This window comes from Ruditapes philippinarum, unplaced genomic scaffold, assembly GCF_026571515.1.
Source record: "Ruditapes philippinarum isolate M1 unplaced genomic scaffold, ASM2657151v2 ctg2680_1_1_1_1, whole genome shotgun sequence".
In the NCBI taxonomy this organism is placed as follows: domain Eukaryota; kingdom Metazoa; phylum Mollusca; class Bivalvia; order Venerida; family Veneridae; genus Ruditapes; species Ruditapes philippinarum.
In genome coordinates this window covers 158340-179455 of record NW_026855094.1, presented here as the reverse complement: position 1 = coordinate 179455, position 21116 = coordinate 158340, and the positions used below count along the sequence as shown (strand labels likewise).

General features: G+C 33.7%; 1 protein-coding gene across 1 annotated transcript in view; it reads right to left on the bottom strand.

The window, feature by feature from the left end:
- Positions 1–770: 770 nt before the first annotated feature.
- LOC132742091 (ATPase family gene 2 protein homolog A-like) overlaps positions 771–21116 on the bottom strand; it is a 69014-nt gene continuing 48668 nt past the window's right edge. Inside the window, exons 4-15 of the mRNA XM_060730387.1 lie at positions 13697–14401; positions 13085–13214; positions 11169–11225; positions 10541–10664; positions 10078–10212; positions 4756–4873; positions 4284–4414; positions 3628–3837; positions 3005–3138; positions 2549–2675; positions 1551–1715; positions 771–973 (exon numbers count right to left, since the gene is read on the bottom strand). Coding sequence (XP_060586370.1) covers positions 797–973; positions 1551–1715; positions 2549–2675; positions 3005–3138; positions 3628–3837; positions 4284–4414; positions 4756–4873; positions 10078–10212; positions 10541–10664; positions 11169–11225; positions 13085–13214; positions 13697–14401 — 2213 coding nt within the window. The 3' untranslated portion in view covers positions 771–796. The remainder of the gene's footprint in view (positions 974–1550; positions 1716–2548; positions 2676–3004; positions 3139–3627; positions 3838–4283; positions 4415–4755; positions 4874–10077; positions 10213–10540; positions 10665–11168; positions 11226–13084; positions 13215–13696; positions 14402–21116) is intronic.

The window sequence follows — 21116 nt, the reverse complement described above, 5'->3', positions numbered from 1 at the left end:
CATTATAGAGATATCACGGACATAATTTAATCTGATTTTATAATTTTCAGATTTGTTTAGATCTATTTATTCCGATACAGTCTTTAAAATGCTATAGATTTCAATGCAACTGAACAACATACATACATATGCAAATAAAGCCAGCTAGTGAGTGCTTTGTCGAAAATCTACTATTGGTTACTCAATTTTACTATTCCAGTATTGAAATCCCTAAAACTATGGACGGCCCAAATTCCAACTGGATATTTTGTTGTAAATGTGTTTTCCACCACATTTAATTAAAAGTGTATTTCCTCAAACGAGCATGATTATTTTGGTTCAAGTGCAAGATTTTTTTGGAAAATTAAATTTAGAGGTTCAGCCATCATAAACTAGTTTTTCCACATCCTCTTGTGAACCATATAATATGCTCTCATTATGTCAAAGCAGTATTGTTAGCTGCAAATTTCAACACTGGTAGTGATTTTTTTTTTGGGGAAGGGATGCAATGTCTATGCATCATTCCAGCCACTTGAAGTAGAACCATTGAATACGTTTCATAAGCTAGCTTGATAGTTTCCTCAATGAAAGAATCCAACGTCCCCTGGTGGGATTCGAACCTACTGGATATGGTTGGAAATTAATTCCCTAATATATCCAACAAGAATGGTCCGATTTCACAGCAAATCATTTTCTTTTCTCTTAAACAAGGGTTCCAATACATTTCACAGTGTACATTTTATTCACATATATATACTGGTAAACAAAAACAAAAACATTTTTTGTTCATATATTTTATTTTTCTATTTTATTTTACTCATACAGTATGAAGACCACTTTTTTGCTGATATTCATCATAGAATTTAATGAGAGAGTCATTTATACGAGGTGTAACTGTATTCAGTGCTAGCTGGAAATGTGATTTCTTCACTAACTGACAGGTGATATCCTCTTGTAGAGCAAACAATGCTGCCTCATGGCACACTGAGGAAATCTGAAAGTATATCAATGAAAATATTGTATCTAATTATCATACTTGTATGTTTGGCAAATGGGACAGTATTTATCAATGATATAATTAAAATCTATATCACCTACTGTATATATCTCACTGCATATCATTTACAGTATATCACTTATTGTAGATCACTATTTCACACATTTATATCACAACACTCTTTATATCACATATTGTTATGTATACTACTCACTGTATATGACTAAATCTTTGTCTCTATATCACTTTCAGTATATCATTTACTGTATAGCATACATTATCATTCACAGTTTATCATTTTCTCAATTATCATTCTCTATAATTCATATATTGTTCACTGTATATCACTCAATTTACATTTAATGTGAATTAAGAAAAACATTTTACTATATTTCACACCTAATAAAATATAATCAATAACTTAAGTATTTGCAACAAATGATTTTTTATTATTGGATGCAATCATCGGTTTTGTCTCATTTTTTTCTTCAACTTAATAAAACTATGTCTCAGATAATGAGCAAAAGGCTCTTAAAGTTTATAATCATACAAAACACGAGTTTGCAGTACTAACCTCGGCTCCAGAATACCCAGCGGTACAGTCAGCAAGCCAGGTTGGTGTGCAGTCTGAATCAACAGGCATTTTACGTAGGTTGATGTTGAAAATCTCTGCCCTCGTGGACAGATCTGGCAGTGGAACATACAACACCCGGTCAAAACGTCCTGGCCTCAACAAAGCCTATTAAATAAATGAAAATAAGCAATTATTGGCTAGAAATATGTGAAATGTACAAGAAAATACCCTGAAAAGTCATTCTCCTTAATGTGTACCCTTCTGCTCTTTTTATTGTGAAAACATATAAATAAGCAATTATTGGTTAGAAATATGTGAAATGTACAAGAAAATACCCTGAAAAGTCATTCTCCTTAACGTGTACCCTTCTGCACGTTTTATTGTGAAAACGTATATCTATAAATCCTAACATACATATTCACAAATTACCTGACAGAGGCAAGTTTATTATAATCATTTATCATTGAACTTTATGTTATATATCATAAGACAGATCACATGCATACATTAGGCTGATATTTTCAGTACAATTCTACTGAAATAGTGTAACGGCCATATAAGGCCCCTTCCTATCTGCACCCCAAAAATTCTCTTTTTATTTAACCCTTGAATGAGTACCTTAACAGAACCATATACCTTCTGTAGGGTAAGTCAATAGCTTTTAAACATTATCTAACTCAATTACCCATGGTGGTACTTGATAAAATTCAGTGACCGTTACCACTTGGCCATTGAAGACCCTCAAGCTTAACTGCTGAAGGAGGACCTTAAATGCCCTTAATAGTATTATTCAGTCCCAACTTTCTCTACTTTTGCCAAGTAACTTCCTCACATGCAATGGCCCCAACTGAATACAGAATTAAAACCCAAAGAGTGGAGAAGGATGAAATTGAAACCTTTGCAACTACGACCACACGACCCTAGTGAGCTGAACCCTCATCCCCCCAGCCCTAGCTATAAAGGTTATTTATCTACAAGCTAAAGTAATAAGATTTAACCTTATCAATCATATCTGGTCTGTTTGTAGCAGCTACAATCGTGACATTCTTCAAAGCTTCCACACCATCTATCTCTGTCAATAACTGTGCCAATACTCGATCAGCTACATTACTGCTCCCTGATGAACTGTATACAAATATAACCATGTTTAGTTTATACACCACCTTTATATGCTTTATATAGAAATTGATCTACCAGTTTACATAACAGTTCACCTAAAGTTTAGAGTTTCATTTTAAAAATCATGGGAATATTGAATACTGGATCTACTACCTGACAAACTGATTATACTGGCAACAAAAAGTGACTGTTTAATTTAAAATGTGCAGTATGACCTAAGTGTTCATTATTTGGCTTTACTATATATTTTGCTGTATTGAAATCCCTAAGATCAATAATGGACAGTAGAACAAAGTCTATTAATTAAAAACGAACTTTTAATCTTTCTGTCTTACCTCCCTCTTTCTATAGCTAGAGCATCTATCTCATCGAAGAATATAATGGCCGGAGACGCTACTCGAGCCTTTCTGAATACTTCTCTCACGGCCCTCTCAGACTCTCCCACCCATTTACTAAACAATTCAGGACCCTGAAGCAGAAAATGTATCTAGTTAATATATAGATAAACTTAATATAAAAATATTTTCTGTATCCAGATTTAGTTATAACATGTTCTCCCTTCAGATAACTGGCAGCTTCAAGTTCTCTTCCAGGTTGAAGTAACCAATACCCGATTTTAGTAAGCACACATATTGGTGACCTGACTAGGGCTTGAACCCCAATCACTGTGTTGAAAAGCAGACATTTTTTAGTCCAAACCTCAATTTATAATACAAAACCCTCAAGCTAACCTAGCAGCCATCTTTTTAACCTATCTCCTTTTCAAAACTCTTCTTTTGAATAACATAGATTTCCTTTCTATGGAAGATAAAAATGTTTAAACATTTATGACTGCCTTAACTTTATATTCAAAACAAAAAGTGATTCTAGAAATTCTTTCCTTTGAATAATTAGAACTTTACAAATAAATCATTGACTACTACATGTGTAGTTTAAGCTAATATATTTCACACATTACCTTTACAGCTAGAAAATTGAGCCCACTTTCTGTTGCCAACGCCTTGGCTATCATCGTTTTAGAACATCCAGGAGGTCCATACATTAGGATCCCTCTTGGTGGGGATATACCCATTCGTGTAAAGGCCTCGGGGTGTTTTAATGGCCACTCTACAGCTTGTTTCAACTTCAGCTTAATATGATCCTGTCCCCCAATATCACTCCATAAAACCTGAAAAATAACAAGAGCTGTTGGTAGGACAACATGCTTGACTATTCTTGGTGCTCGAACGGTAAAACAAGAGCCTGGATAATTTGGTGCTCGATAGTAAAACAAAAGCCTTAATAATATAGAATTTTCTTAGATCAAAAAGGGCTGTAGTTCTGTCAAAATCTATCTTAGAGTTATTGGCCTTGGAAAGTGACATGCTACTATGCTCTCTAATAAGTCCATTAAGTTTCAACCTATTCCCTGCAGTTATTTCCAACATACTAACTTGCAAAACTTGACAAAACTTAACCAAATGACACAAACAATGATGCCTTGGTGAGTACAATACCTTTCCCTAATGCTGTTGGGAGAGAATATATTGTAAAATATAAAATTAGTTTTAATTTCTCTGTCCCATTCCGGGATACAGTGTAGGAAGACTTTTATTCAAGTTGATCATTGCTTACCTTAGGGACCTCCAACTGGACTTCTCTCATTGCACTGGGTTGTACCATAGTCATTGCATAGTTAAAATCAGCCAATGTTAAACAGACCGTGTCACTGTGATGTCCAACTCGCTTCATACAATGTAGACTAGCTGTAAGACGGGAAAATAAAACTGATGATAATAATAACATAAAACATGGCCAGCCTTCAAATCCCTGCTAAAATATGGTAAAGTTATGAATTGAAAACAGCAAAATACTTGCTTTTAAACTTATATATACAATATCATGCTTATACTATTAACATTAAATCAAGATCAATATGCAAATCAGTGCCATCTAGCCGGAGTCCTTACTATTTAATTACTTGCTTAATTTCAGCATGTTGATCTTAAAATCTTTAAACAGAATACACTTCCAAATGTCATCGAAGCAAATCTAAAACCCATATTTAGCATGTATTTCCAACAAAAGAGAGCTATATTAGTTATACCTTCTTTGCAAAGGGCGGCTAAATCAGCACCAACATAGCCGTGAGCTGCATCAGCAACTTCCTGTATCTCTTGTACTGTCAGGTCATGATTCAACCTCCTCAACATACAGTCTAAAATCTGAATTGTAAATATAGAATGATTAGCATTACTCATAATAATATATTTTATTACCCCTCACTTTTTTCGTAATGTTAATTTCCCATAGGCCTCTGGGAGTTATTCTTACTGTTAATGCAAGTGTACCACGTGACTACGAATTTTGTACTGTTACATAGGTAACAGTATTTTTTAACAGTATAAAATCTGGTCACGTGGTCTATTTTCTAAATAAAATGAAATGAAATGGCCGCCATTTTTTCTCTCGATTCATTCTTATTTTCGACGATAGGGCATCGCCGAAGTAACTATTACTCTGATAAAATTTAGTTCATTGCACCCTAGAGTCCCTTTCGCGTATTAAATATCTTTTTGTTGAATAGTCAACAGGAAACATCCGTTTTCAACAGAAGTAATTGTAATGTAAATAATTTTGTGTCAAACTGGAACATGCAGACAATTTAATCATGCAACAAAGGATAATTTAACAATTTTAACCAGTGAAACGTTACAGATAGAGTTGGTGGACAGACATCTGTAGGATATCATCGTTATTTTCTAAATGCACTTTGTCAAAAAACATGCGAAGAATATTCTGGATGCAGAAGGAACAGATTTCACAGATCATAACCTTATAAATGGGTTAGTGTTTTGTTTTCTGAATAAAACACAGCTTATTTTATGTTTATGACTGGTAGATATCATCACTTGCCTAAAGAATAAAAGAAAAACAGCTTCTCAAGTAAGCCTACAGTGCACTTAAAACTTGCAAGGTAAGGACAGTTTAGTTATTGCTTCTCTTGGCTTATTTTTGTTACAGTTAGATTTAGTTGACAAATTCAGATCATCACAGTATTTGTTCGGGGTAATAAAATAAACAAGAGCTGTCTGTAGGACAGCACGCTCGACTATTCTAAGTGCTTGATAGTAAAAGAGCCTTGATAATGTTAAATTTTTCATATTCACAAAAGGGCTAATTTTTTTTTATAAATTCATGTTATAGGCCTTAGAGAGAGTCTAAGTATACAGTATTGGCTTGACTATTTGGAAGGTAATGTCACAAGGTTGTTTTATTGAGTATAATAATACTAATTACATATGAATACATAAATTTGACAGAAAAGGTACAAAGGCTTTTTATTAAGATGTTTTATCAAGTAAATCACTGCTTTATTATTATGAATGCATAAAATTGTCCCAAAAAAGGCATGAACCCTTCAGTAGTTATTGAGATAACAGCTTACAAGCAAAACTTTACCATGAATTTCTAAGTTGAAAAAGGGGAGAAAAATCAGCCTAAATGCAAGATAGAATTATGGATCTTTGTCAGTGACCTACAATTATGACCCTAAATGCATATGTGAAGTTTTAAATAAATATCTTTAATAGTTATTGAGATATGTAAAACTTGCATGTAAACATTAACCAAGAGACTAAGTAGAAAAGGGGATATGAATCAGCCTCCAATTATGACCCTAAGTGCATGTGTAAAGTTTCAAGTAAATATCTTTGAAGACCTTTAACCAAAATTTCTAAGTTTCAAAGGGGCAAATAATTCTGCAAATATTGCAGGCAGAGTTATGCAATTTTGCAAACTGATGTACATTGTTACTATAAAAAAGTATTTTAAATTTCAATTGAATATCTCAAGCAATAATTCAGATATTTGACTTAACAAAAACACTTTAACCAAAATTTCTAAGTTCCAAAGGGGCATAATTTTGTCAATATTGTAGGCAGAGTTATCCAACTTGTCAATCTGATGTACCTTGTTACTATAAATAAGTATTGTAAGTTTCAATTGAATATCTCGAGCAATAATTAAGATATTTGAATTTACAAAAAATTAAATCAAAATTTCTAAGTTAAAAAGGGGCATAATTCTGTCAATATTGTAGGCAGAGTTATCCAACTTGTCAATCTGATGTACCTTGTTACTATAAATAGGTATTGTAAGTTTCAATTGAATATATCAAGCAATAATTGAGATATTTGACTTTACAAAAAACTTTAACCAAAATTTCTAAGTTAAAAAGGGGCATAATTCTGTCAATATTGTAGGCAGAGTTATCCAACTTGTCAATCTGATGTACCTTGTTACTATAAATAAGTATTGTAAGTTTCAATTGAATATATCAAGCAATAATTGAGATATTTGACTTTACAAAAACTTTAACCAAAATTTCTAAGTTAAAAAGGGGCATAATTCTGTCAATATTGTAGGCAGAGTTATCCAACTTGTCAATCTGATGTACCTTGTTACTATAAATAAGTATTGTAAGTTTCAATTGAATATCTCAAGTAATAATTGAGATATTTGACTTTACAAAAAACTTTAACCAAAATTTCTAAGTTAAAAAGGGGCATAATTCTGTCAATATTGTAGGCAGAGTTATCCAACTTGTCAATCTGAAGTACCTTGTTACTATAAATAAGTATTGTAAGTTTCAATTGAATATCTCAAGTAATAATTGAGATATTTGACTTTACAAAAAACTTTAACCAACGCAGACGCCGACGTGGACGCCGACGCCGGGTTGACTACAATAGCTCTCATATTCTTCGAATAGTCGAGCTAATAACACATGGGTTTGTGGGTAACAGTAAAAGTATCATCCCTCGTATAAATACTGTTACCCTCGGCTACGCCTCGGGTAACAGTATTTTCCTCGGGATGATATTTTTACTGTTACCCACAAACCCATGTGTTATTTATATAATGATATCATGGGTAGAGTGGTAACTATTGAAATTCTCGCATATAAAGGATATTGAAGGAGTATAGGTTCAAATACTGAATTTATAGTATGCAATCCTTGTAAGTTCAATACTGAATTTATAGAATAAGTTGAATAAATTTATAATATGCGGGCCTCTGGTGAGAATTACATGCTTTTATTCAGTGAGCTCAATAAATTTAGTAATGAAGCTACATGAATATAATATTCTTCTTTTTAACATACCTAAAATAACAAGCAATTATCATAGTATTGCAAGCAATCCATAAGTCCCCTACCGGTTAGAACCCCAGCAACATTCTGATGGGCCACTGGCCATTCAATTTTACCAGTGAATGAACGACATGAATGAACTTAAATCTTTTGAGTTCTAAGTTTGTCTATATCACTGTAATGTGTTAAGTTTCCATGCCTAGTAAGGAAATTATGTTAATACAACCTTGTCATATTATTACGATGTGGGATTTTAAAGTAAATCCTATAAGGAATGAAGAAGTTGGAGTGAAAAATACCAATTTCTCAAAAAAAATCTAAGTTCAAGGGGGACATAATTCTGGAAATATTCTTGCTAGAGTATTTAACCTTCTCAAAAATGTTGAGTGATAATAAGAAACATATATATGAAGTTTGAAGTAGATACATTAGGAAATAAAGAAGTTATTTAAAAAAGACAACATTTTTTTCCATAAAAATTCTAAGTTCAAGGGAGGTAATACTGATAATTTTTGTGCTAGAGTTGTAAACCTTGTCACATATAATGTGGTTGATGACCAGAATCTTATATTTAAAGTTTGAAGTAAACACCTTAAGAAATAAAGAACTTATAGTAAAAAAGCTGAAAAATTTAAATCAGAAATCTTGAAATTCAGGCTATTTGTTGCCATACCAACCAGAATTTTCAACATAGGAATAAAAGAAAAAGATGTGCATAATCTCCAGACTGCCATCTACCCATACTTCAAGTTTCATAAAAATATTTTCAGTACTTTTTGAGTTATCACTGGATCCAGTTTATGTGTTAAATTTGCCATATTTTCAGACTACTTGTTGCCATAGCAACCAGAATTTTCAACATAAGAAGAAATAAAAAAGACGTGCATAATCTCCATACTGCCATCTATCCATATATCAAGTTTCATAAAAATATTTTCAGTACTTTTTGCGTTATCGCGGGATCCAGTTTTGTGGACGGACTGACGGACGGACAGACGGACGGAGGGTAAACCTAAAGTCCCCTCCGGTTAAACCGGTAGGGGACTAAAAAGTGTTTACAGTAGGAAAACTCATTTTTTCATTAAATTTTGTATAACACAAATGACATCATTTCAATTTACATTTACGGTTGAGCAATACCATTTTTACAGAGACACAAGTGAGGCAATGTTTGTGAGATAAACCTAAAATATCATCCGATATGCACAGTGCTGTATGCCTTTTTTTTCTTCACTGTTCACAATTGATATATTGTCTACTCACTGGTCATTTTAATGATAATAATTTTTTTCTTCACTTCTTTGTGAATACCACATATTTAGATAATTTTTTTCATAATTGATATATTGTTTACTCCTTAAGAAAAGTAAAAATATTCACAATCCAAGAATTGATTTACATGTTATATGCAATGAATAACTGATTTTGCAGTATTTTCACCATATTTCTACTGTGTGACTAATTCAGTAAGGGCTATCTTTCAGAATTTTGCAAATTTTGACCTTTCTTTTGCAATTTACTTGCAATGTGTAAATGACTTTCTTTTTTCAGTTGACAATATTTGATTTTTTTAATACATTTCAGAAATTTCCATGAAAATTAGCATAAATCAGGAAGAGCTGCTTTAACCCATTACTTTGTACAGACAAAGATTAGATAAGCCAATTGCTACCATGAAATAAGAGATTATTGGTTTTTTTTCCAGCATAACCACTACTGTATAAAAACAAAGTATTAAATTCTACATTAATACTTGTAGTAGCCAATCAAAGCCTAGAATATATAAGCCTGCCTCTGTGTACTGATAAGCCTGTCTGGCTAGCCCTGCATGTATGTTTATATTTCAGTGATTGTAGAGTCTTTGATTGTGAGCATATCTTTATGAATACAATGAAGCTAAATTAAACCAACCTGTTTTGGGTCTGTTTGATTGTTTGTTTGATTTTACGTCACACCTACACAGTATAGGTCATATGGCTACATTCCAGCTTTACTAGTGGAGGAAGACCTCGGGTGCTTTTCAATGCATTATTTCAGTCACTAATGGGCACCCAAGAAGAACCACCGATGTTCCGTAAGCTAGCCGGATAGCTTCCTCACATGAAAGAATCCTAAGTCCCTGTCCGGATTCGAACCCACAGCGTTGAGGGGCGAGCAGTCTGAAGTCAATGACCTTAACCTTTGGGCCACGGACCCCCGTTTTTGGTCTGTTATATATACAACACTGACAACATTACAATACTAGTGCAAAGGAATTTTTATTTTAGCACTAACCTCTCTTCTGTCAAACACAGAGGGTACCCCAATCTCTATCTCTCTGTCAAATCGTCCAGGTCGTCTCAAAGCTGGGTCAATAACATCTGGTTTGCTTGTAGTTCCCAGAACCATCACAAACTTCCCACTCTCAACCTTTGATGAAAAACAAGAGCATAGCATGTGGTGTAAACACTTATCTTTTCAGAACAACTCTTTTTTACAAAATATTATGTTAAGAAGGGACATAACCCCAAAAGTACATCTTTCAGAATTATGCCCCTTGACTTACAACTGTACTTTGTCACGATAAGCAGGTATTCCATGACGACTCAGCTATCATAATCTATCATAATAACTAATATTTCTTTGAAACAGATGAGCAACGAATAAAGTCTATTCAGTGATAAAAACTTCATTGAGGTTCATCACTGAAAATTTAAACCAAGATTATGATAATAGTTTTTGTAAAAATATACCATACATTATTTATACCGTCCATCAGTGTAAGAAGGGAGGTAACCACTCTTTTCTCAACCTCGCTGTGACTGCCATCTCTACGTGGACATAAAGTCTCTATATCGTCTATAACAATAATACTGGGAGCTCTGTCAAACAAAATAACAAACATTAACAAGGTGTAGCCGGATTTTTTTCGTAAGAAATAATTTATTAATGATTTAATTAAATTCATTTTAATATATTGTACTAAATCAGTGATATTACTACTTATATAACAGACTCCGAAAAAAGGCCTCTTCCCAATTGAAATTTTCTTTAAAATCATGCAGTTTTCCCAAAAATCTTAACTTAAACCAGCTTTTTTACTTCCCAAATCAAAAATTTTAGCGAAAAGTTTTCCCAAAATCAAGAGGATAAGGCCTCTCCCCAATTCAGTGAGAAAAATCACTGTAAATATATTGGAGTTTTCTTGCTAAAGCCGGATTATAACAAGTAAATAATTGCCATCGAGCAAACTATGCCAAATTCGTCTACCTTAATACATCTTTTTTCTTTGATATAAAATAATACAAAGTTTCATTTGCTACAATATGTATGTAAGAACATTGCATATTTGGAATAAAACAAGAAACTGTATTTATAATACTCACAGTCGTCTGGCATCTTCAAAGATTTTTCTTAATTTGGTTTCTGTCTCGCCATAAAATCTGTAATATAAAGTATAAATGATATCCTGGCTTCTAAAGAACAACCATTATAATTTCACAATATTTTTTTCACAAAATAGATTGTACGCCTAACATAACAAGCAATTATCATAGTATTGCAAGCAATCCATAAGTCCCCTACCTGTAAGAGCCCAAGCAACATTCTGAAGGGCCATTGGCCATTCACTTAGGTTCCTATTTTAAGTAAATTTGTTGAAAAAGTTCTTTAAAAGTGATCACAGGAAACAGTTTTTATGTATAGACAGACGGACTGAAGGACACTCTAAAGTTATTTTTTAAACATCCCTGTTATCAAAATATAACATTTTTAAAATCCTTTCATGATTGAAGAAGTTGGAGTAAAAATTACCAATTTCTCAAAAAAAAGTCTAAGTTCAAAAGGGGCGTAATTCTGGAAATAGTCTTGCTAGAGTATTGAACACTCACAAATGTTGAGTGATAATAAGAAACATTAATATGAAGTTTGAAGTAGATACATTCAGAAAAAGAAGTTATTAAAAAAAAAGCTGGAGTAAAAATTACCAATTTCTCAAAAAAAAGTCTATGTTCAAAAGGTGCATAATTCTGGAAATAGTCTTGCTAGAGTATTGAACACTCACAAATGTTGAGTGATAATAAGAAACATTTATATGAAGTTTGAAGTAGATACATTCAGAAAAAGAAGTTATTAAAAAAAAAACAATGTTTTTTTTCATGAAAATTTTAAGTTCAAGGGAGGCAATTCTAATAAATTTTGTGCTACAGTTGTAAACCTTGTCACATATGATGTGGTTGATGACAAGCAACTTATATTTAAAGTTTGATGAAAATACCTTCAGAAATAAAGAACTTATAGTGAAAAAACTTAAAAACTAGAATCAGAAATCTTGAAATTCAGTCTATTTGTTGCCATAGCAACCAGAATTTTCAACATAAGAAGATAAGAAAAGAATGTACATAATTTCCATACTGCTATCTACCCATATGTCAAGTTTCATAAACATATTTTCATTACTTTTTGTGTTATCACTGCATCCAGATTATGTGTAAAATTTGCCATATTTTCAGTCTATTTGTTGCCATAGCAACCAGAATTTTCAACATAGGAAGAAAAGAAAAAGACGTGCATAATCTCTATACTGCCATCAATCATATATCAAGTTTCATAAACATATTTTCATTACTTTTTGTGTTATCACGGGATCCAGGTTATGTGTAAAATTTGCCATATTTTCAGTCTATTTGTTGCCATAGCAACCAGAATTTTCAACATTGGAAGAAAAGAAAAAGACGTGCATAATCTCCATACTGCCATCTATCCATATATCAAGTTTCATTAAAATATTTTCAGTATTTTTTGCGTTATTGCGGGATCCAGTTTTGTGGACGGACGGACGGACAGACGGACTGACGGACGGCCAGACGGTAAACCTAAAGTCCCCTCCGGTTAACCGGTAGGGGACTAATAAACTTTCAAAATCTGGCATAAGGATGACCCCTTGGAAGCATTTATCACAACAAAATTACATGAAAATTTCCAAATCAGTTTGATTAAGTCTGTAAATGAGGTTAAATGATAAAGTGCAACCTCCCTCACAACCATAGCACCGGCTTGAGCAGTACTCAATGTTCAACTCAAAGTTTTGGAATCAATGATCCCGAAGGACCAGAAAAATATAATGATATTAAAAGATTTTTCTTCATGTAAACATGTGACTTTCCAGCATTGCAGATAGTAATTGAACAAAGAAAAAATATTTTAGATTGAGAACACAAACAAAATGTGTTCTCCTATTAATGAGTTGAAGGTAAAGCTATTGCCTCAGATAGAAATGAAAACCCTGTTTTAGGGTCCTTACTTGCTCCATATCTCTGGGGCTGACACTGTTTGTATATTGATGTTGATTTCTGAGATGACTGCTTTCACCAACATTGACTTACCACAGCCACTTGGTCCAAACAACAGCACACCGCTTGGAGGTGGAAGACCTAATGCATGTATATACAAATACTGCATGTTTGTAATACTGACATAGGTTAACATTTATCATTTACTAAAGAAACAAGTACTGGTTTTTAATATAGTTGGAGCCCTAGCAGACCTTGAACCAAATGAACATGGTTCACTGTAAAACACTAATGGAATTATTTCACAGACATAATTCAGTGCAGATGATATCAACTTAATAAATTTTTTGGGTTTTACGTTGCACCAACACAATATAGGTCAAATGGCAATTTTCCAGCTTTACTGATAGAGCTCTTCTGTGAATTATTTCAGGCACAACACCTAAATAGAACCACCTACATTCCATATGCAAGCTAGATACCTTCCTTGCATGAAAGAATCCAAATACCCTGTCCGGATTCGAACCCAAAGCGAGGAGGGGCAAGTGGTTTTAACTTTGTCAACAACCAAACCACTTACTATATTTTAACTTACCAACAGTTTTGAATGCATTCTAACTTACCAAAAGATCTGAAAAGTTCAGGCTGCTCTACAGGCGTATGGACCATTTCTTTCAACATATCAATCTGTTTTTTCATACCACCAATATCAGCATACCTGACAGCATCTTTTCCCTCACTTGTATCCCTATCCTCTACATTACTATCAACACTATATATAATAAACTTAGTCTTTGATGTTACTTTATAAAAATTCTGTGAAATATTTTTCTCTATAAATTTTTCAACCTTAGGCGTACAAAAATTTTCATGTGCACTAAATGACCTTTCACTGACGGGTGTTCGGGGTGAAAATAAATTGTCAGTTGATCTATCTGTTTCTTTTACAGGAGTTGTCAATTTTTCTATTGATGTGTTGAGACCAGAATCTATAATCGAACTGCCTTCACTGCCTTTCGACTTATCTGAAGTTTTTCTGTTAGAAGAAGGTGTCGATGTAATATCTACGCCACTGTGATAATCACTTTTTCCAAAACTAGATTCCATTGAAGTTCCGTCTGACCCAGAAACAAATGAATCATTATTAGTTATACTAAGATTGGCTATACTTTCTGACAAGCTTCCACCATCAATATCGTCTCTAGTTCCGTGAAGTTCAAATGTTTCTGATGGCAATGTCTGACCAATAATGTTTGTCACTTCAAAATTAAACTTTTGTCCATAGTACTGAATCACCATTTTGCAACCCTTGCAAACATATTTGCTTTCTGAAAAAAAAGGAAAATGAAAACATTGAATAAGAGCACTGGATGTTTAAACAGGGCTGTAACTATTGCATTGAATATAAATAACCAATTTTAAACAAAAATTCTAAGTTTAAAGGGGGGATAACTCCAAAAATCTAGCTTTCAGAATTATGTCCCTTTATCAACAACTGTGTGCCTTGTCATGATAAGCAATTATGTCAAGTTTTGTGTTCATAAATTTTGTATAATGGGCTAGATTAAAGTTTTTTGCATGACAACAACAAGACAGTGATCATATAATAGCTTGACTTTTTCTTCAAAACAAATTAGCTAAAAATGATAAAGACTTGATGAAAAGTGGGCTGGATAAAGACATTCAGGCCAATGATAATTATGAATTCATTAGCCAATGATAATTATGAATTATTGTCAATATCTAGGGAGAACTGAAATCAGTATAGATTTATATTCTAGAAAGTTTTAAACAAAACTATTAAAGAAAATTTGGTTTGTAAATTGATGAATTATAAAATCGTTTCTTCACTAGAATATTTCAGTTTTATATTCTAAACCATTTAATACTCTATTGACTGTACTTCTACTCATAATATTAATACTATTGTTTGTATTTTGCAATATAAACCACATTTGATCACATGTCATCACATGTTGTATGACATCACATATTGTACTGCAGATAGTCATTCACTCATCTACTGATCTAGGAATAAATATGGATATGAGAAAACTGACCGTCTTCTTCTGTGTTTTGAACCCTTATATGTACATTGTTGTAAATGTCATACTATGAAGGCTGACTTTCGCCGTGTGGCAGCAAAGTTTATAACTGTTTATTGTTGTACTGCATACTAATATCAGTCTGTCACTATGTCAGTGTAAGTCTACACCTTTATCAGCCTGCTGATGTCTAAGAAACCTGCTGCATAAGAACTTTGGTGCCTAAAGCAATGGCAATCTTTTAAAATGTTACTTAGAGCATCGCAAGAAACTAGACCTGAAATGGGAGGTTCTGATGAAGCACATTACTTAGAATCAAAATTTAGATAAAGTTGTAGACCTTTTAACTTTAATTTAATCAATGAAATCTACAGCTATCAATACAGATTTTGACAAAGTGTCTGCGGAGTTTTTACATTATTTGACGTCTATAAATACCAGGAAAGTTTGTTTGAAATTACAACTCTAATTGGGGTGCTTGAGCAAAGAACTTCTGTAAGAGAATTCTTGAACAGATTAAAAACATTGCGCTATGACCTTGGTGCACCTTCAACAGTATCAAAGAAAACCAGCAAGTCTAGTACCAGCAGAGCTAGTAAAGCCAGTAAGGTAGATTATGCAGAAACAAGAGGGTCATGATGGCCCTGAAATCGCTCACCTGTATATATATAGGCCCCATGAGTGGACCAAGGCCAATTTAAAACCAGGGGCTTTTATTTGAACAAACTTGGTAGACACCCATTAGAAGACGTTTCATGATAAATATCTTAATGCTCTAGCTCTTTGGGGTTTTTATAAGAAGATTTTTTAAGTTTTTAATATATACCGTAAAATTCCTATTAAACGCCCCCGGGGGCTAAACATTTTACAAAAGGGGGGCTATTATTACAACACAGTTTTTCCTAAATCCAAAAATCATTGTAAATACATTTAGTGTTAGCAAGTGTTGGTAATAACATTAAAAAGTGTTAAGATTTTAAAGTTCATACTATAAAATAAAATAGATTGTGAATGATTTGAATGAAATTATGGATTTACTCATGAGTTCAGCACTGATAAGTAGAATGTTTTTCTTATCAAAAGGCCTGGGGGGCCTTTATTAGGGGAGGGGCGTTTATTAGGAATTTTACCGTACATATAAGGAAAAACAATGACCTCGCCTAGGGTCAATTTTGACCCCAGGACTTTTATTTGAACACACTTGGTAGACACTCACTAGAAGATATTTCATGTTTAGTATCTAAACTCTAGCTCTATTTTACAATACACATATAAGGAAAATCAATGACACACCCCCCCCACCCCCGGACGGGGTCCAATTTTAACCAAAGGGCCCTTATTTGAACAAACTTGGAAGACACCCATTAGAAGATGCTTCATGCTAAATATCTTAGCTTTAGCTCTTTGGGGTTTTCAAAAGAAGATTTTTAAAGTTTTAACTATATACATAAAGAAAAAAAAACCTGGGGCAGGACCAATTTTTAGATATTTTAATTTTTTTCTTTCGGTTGCCATGGCAACCAGAGTTCTGCTTGAAATTAAATTCTTTGAACAATTTTTAAAGTTGACTACTTCATCCTGTGAAGTTTGGATGAAATTGGATTAGTGGTTTATGAGGAGATTTCGTTTAAAGTAAAAGTTTACGGACGGACAACAGGCGGACAAAAAGCGATCACAAAAGCTCACCATGTCACTTTGTGACAGGTGAGCTAAAATTAGCTGCACTCGATCTTGAAGTCATTAAAATGAAAAAGAGACTATAACGTGAAATAGAAGAGCTCAGATAACTGGCAGAAGATGACGATTCTGAAAGCTGTGACAATTCAGACAATGGTGGAAAACCATTGAATCTTCCCTCAGATAACTCTCAACTTAGATCTGCTAATTATTTAACAGGGGTTTCTAGTGACAAAAAGTTTAACCCTGTGGCTCAAGTGCTTTATCCACCTTCATGTCATCAGAGTGTAGCTGATCATCATACAGATATGAACTATGACCTATCCAAATATCTTCTGAAGAAGGATATGTTGTTGACACACCTGTTTATGTTTAATGATTTGAGTATTACCATGGATGGAAAGAAACTTTCAAAAACATAGTGTTAGAAATTGGAGCAAATTCTTATGAAGAAATTGATTTGCAATGAAATGGCTTGGACCTAATTCCAAACGTCAAGTTATGTCACTCAAGTGCGCATACATTGCAAATCCCAACAAAGCACTTACCAAGATTTGGGAGCGATTAGATGAGCGTTTCGGTTCGCCAAAATTGACTAATCAGGTCATTACAATCAAGTTAGATCTGTTTCCGAAACTGAATCCTAAACATCTTTCACAGTTATATGACTTGTCTGATATTCTATCAACAAGAGGGCCATGATGGCCCTGAAATCACTCACCTGTATATAGGCCCCCGGAGCGGGGCCAGTTAAAACACCAGCGCTTTTATTTGAACAAATTGGTAGACACCCATTAGAAGATGTTTCATGCTAAACATCTAAGGTCTAGCTTGTTAGGTTGTTTAAAAGAAGATTTTTTAAAGTTTTTTCTTTACAAATATAGTTAAAAACAATGACACACCTGCGCTGGGACAGTTTTGACCCCAGGGCTTTTATTTGAACAATCTGTAGACACTTACTAGAAAATGTTTCATGCTTAATATCTAAACTCTAGCTATTTGGGTTTTTTCAAAAAAGATTTTTTAAGTTTTTGCTATACACATATAAGGAAAATCAATGACCCCCGGGGCGGGGCCAATTTTGACCCTAGGGCTCTTATTTGAACAAACTTGGTAGACATCCATTAGAACATGTTTCACGATAAATATCTTAGCTCTAGCTCTTTGGGTTCTTTAAAAGAAGATTTTTTTAAGTTTTTACTTCAGGTATATAGGGAAAGGCAATGACCCCCTGGGGCGGGGCCAATTTTGAACCCAGAGCTTTTATTTGAACAAACTTCATAGACACCCATTAGAAGATGTTTCATGCTAAAAATCTTAGCTCTAGCTCTTTGGGTTCGGTAAAAAGAAGATTTTTTAAGTTTTTACTATATATGCATATAGGGAAAATCAATGACCCCCTGGGGCGGGGCCAATTTTGACCCCAGGGCTCTTATTTGAACAAACTTCATAGACACCAATTAGATGATGTTTCATGCTAAATATCTTAGCTCTAGCTCTTTGGGTTCGTTAAAAGAAGATTTTTTAAGTTTTTACTATATGCATGTAGGGAAAATCAATGACCCCCTGGGGCGGGGCCAATTTTGACCCCAGGGCTTTTATTTGAACAATCTTGGTAGACACTCACTACAAGACGTTTCATGCCAAATATCTAAGCTCTAGCTCTTTGGGTTATCTAGAAGAAGATATTTAAAGTTTTTTCTTTCGGTTGCCATGGCAACCAGAGTTCTGCATGGAATTAAATTCTTTGAACAATTTTCAAAGGTGACCACCAAAGGAACATTCCTGTGAAGTTTGGATGAAATTAGCTTAGTGGTTTATGAGGAGATGTCATTTAAAGTAAAAGTTAACGGACGCCGGATGAAAAGCGATCACAAAAGGTAAATTCAGGGATAAAAGAAACTCAACCACAGGATGCTGTCATTCCAGCCGAGTTCATGTTTTTTAAAGTTTGTTGTTGAACAATTTGCTATTTTCTGTGTCTGATCACTCAGTGGCTTGTGTAAGAAAATGTTCCCAGACTCCGATTAAGAAAATAAATATGCTTTGAAACGGACTTAATGTACAAACATAAATAGTAAATAGAGTAATGGGCCCAGAACTAAATGAACATCCAAGATATCTGTGAAGTGGAACATTTTCTATCATGGTGGATGAAAGCAATTCTCAAGGAAACATTTGACATGTAAGTTCAGTATGTTGCAACAAAATTGCTGGCTAATAATGCTTGTATGCAACATTGATACAGCAGAGAAACTCTTCAATGCTACTGATTTAGTACAATGTATTTATTTGAGTTTTCAAGGTTTTATCCTTTTATATGTTATTTTTTAAGTAGTTTAAGCTGATATCAATTTATTACTACTATTAGTATTACATTGTATTTTATTATTATTATTAAAATAGTAATTTCAAAATATAGAAATATTGATTGTTGTAGAAATGCATATTTTCATGTTTTGTGCATATTTAAGATAACACCTAGTTTACATGATTGAGGTTAATAAAAACTAGAAATGTGTCCATAGGACACGGGTGCCCCCACCGCGCCACTGTTCTGTCAATCTTTTTACTAAGTCAAGGCAAATAACTCTACAAATACTGGATAAATCTACAAGCGAAACCCCAGGTGCAAATCTAAATATGCTGAGCAACCTGCCCATAAGGTTTAATGACTATGTCAAATCCTTTTTGAGTAGCTTGCGACACAAGTTGAAAATTGCAAAAAAATTCTAAGTGAAGGGCAATAACTCTAAAAGTACTAAATAAATCCAGACAAAAATACCTGGTGCACAACTGCACATGCTGATCAATATTCCTGTACAGTTACATGACTCTAGGTCAAATACTTTTTGAGTTACATGCGACACAAGCTGAAAATTGCAAAATTTTACTAAGTCAAGGGCAATAACTCTGAAAATACTAAAAATATCCAGACGAAAATACCCAGGTGCACAACTTCATATGCTGATCAACATTCCTGTAAAGTTTCATGACTCTAGGTCAAATACTTTTTGAGTTACAAGCAACACAAGCTGAAAATTGCAAAATTTTACTAAGTCAAGGGCAATAACTCTGAAAATACTAATAATATCCAGACGAAAATACCCAGGTGCACAACTACACATGCTGATCAATATTCCTGTAAAGTTTCATGACTCTAGGTCAAATACTTTTTGAGTGACATGCGACACAAGTTGAAAATTGCAAAATTTAACTTTGTCAAGGACAATTACTCTGAAAATACTAAAAATATCCAGACGAAAATACCCAGGTGCACAACTACACATGCTGATCAACATTTCTGTAAAGTTTCATGACTCTAGGTCAAATACTTTTTGAGTTACGTGCGACACAAAAGTGAACGGACGGACGGACGGAAGGACGGACGGACAAGGGTAAATCTAAATGCCCGCCACTATCGTGGGGGCACAAAAATCCGCCTATATTTGACCAATTATTCTACTTTATAAAACCAATTCCCCTATCTGGGTGTCTGGAAATATGGCATTTATGAATGACAAACCTTCGAAAGTAAAACTGGTGGCTGACAGTCTGCCAACAAAGATAAGATTTTAATGTCAAACCATACATCTGGTCAGGTGAAAATCCTAAGAAACTGCTGGTGAACCCTCAACCAGGAAAACATTGGCATCATCATGTGCAAAAGAGAGCAGAAAGGTCCTCAATAAAAATGATAAAGAAAGGATTTCTAAACCTTTTAATAAAATATTGTTGGATGCAATTAAGGCATATGTCTTTAATTCATTCAAAAAACCAAATGGAGAGACCGGTTTGTCTGACTCAACTATAGCAGACGTAACAAACAATAAATGTGCCACAGTATGACATGCACTGAAGGAGCCAACAATAGAGAGCAGCAGTTGTTAAGGAAGGCAGCAAACCTATTGCAGACACCTATATCACCTACAGATGACAGGACCACAGCAAATACTGCAACATTTAGTGTAACTCCGATTAGTTCCCTGGCCAGGAACCTCAGTATAATGGTTTAGATAATAGAAGGCTTTTAGTTCTATTTTGGGACCATACAATAGACCAAACAGAGGTACTGGAAGGCGTAGAGTTGTTAACGTGGGCAGCAAACCTATTGCACACGCCTTTATTTACAAATGCTTACACAGAAAAAAATATATATTAATATATAAATGAGTTTTGATAATTATATAGATAATGAGATTTAAGAATTCAACTTCCCTAGAGATACAGAACTTTCTTGGAAAATTTATTGTGAAACTTAAACATATATATGACATGGAGCATAATAGTGTTAAACTTTGTTATTCATTTTGAAAAAAAA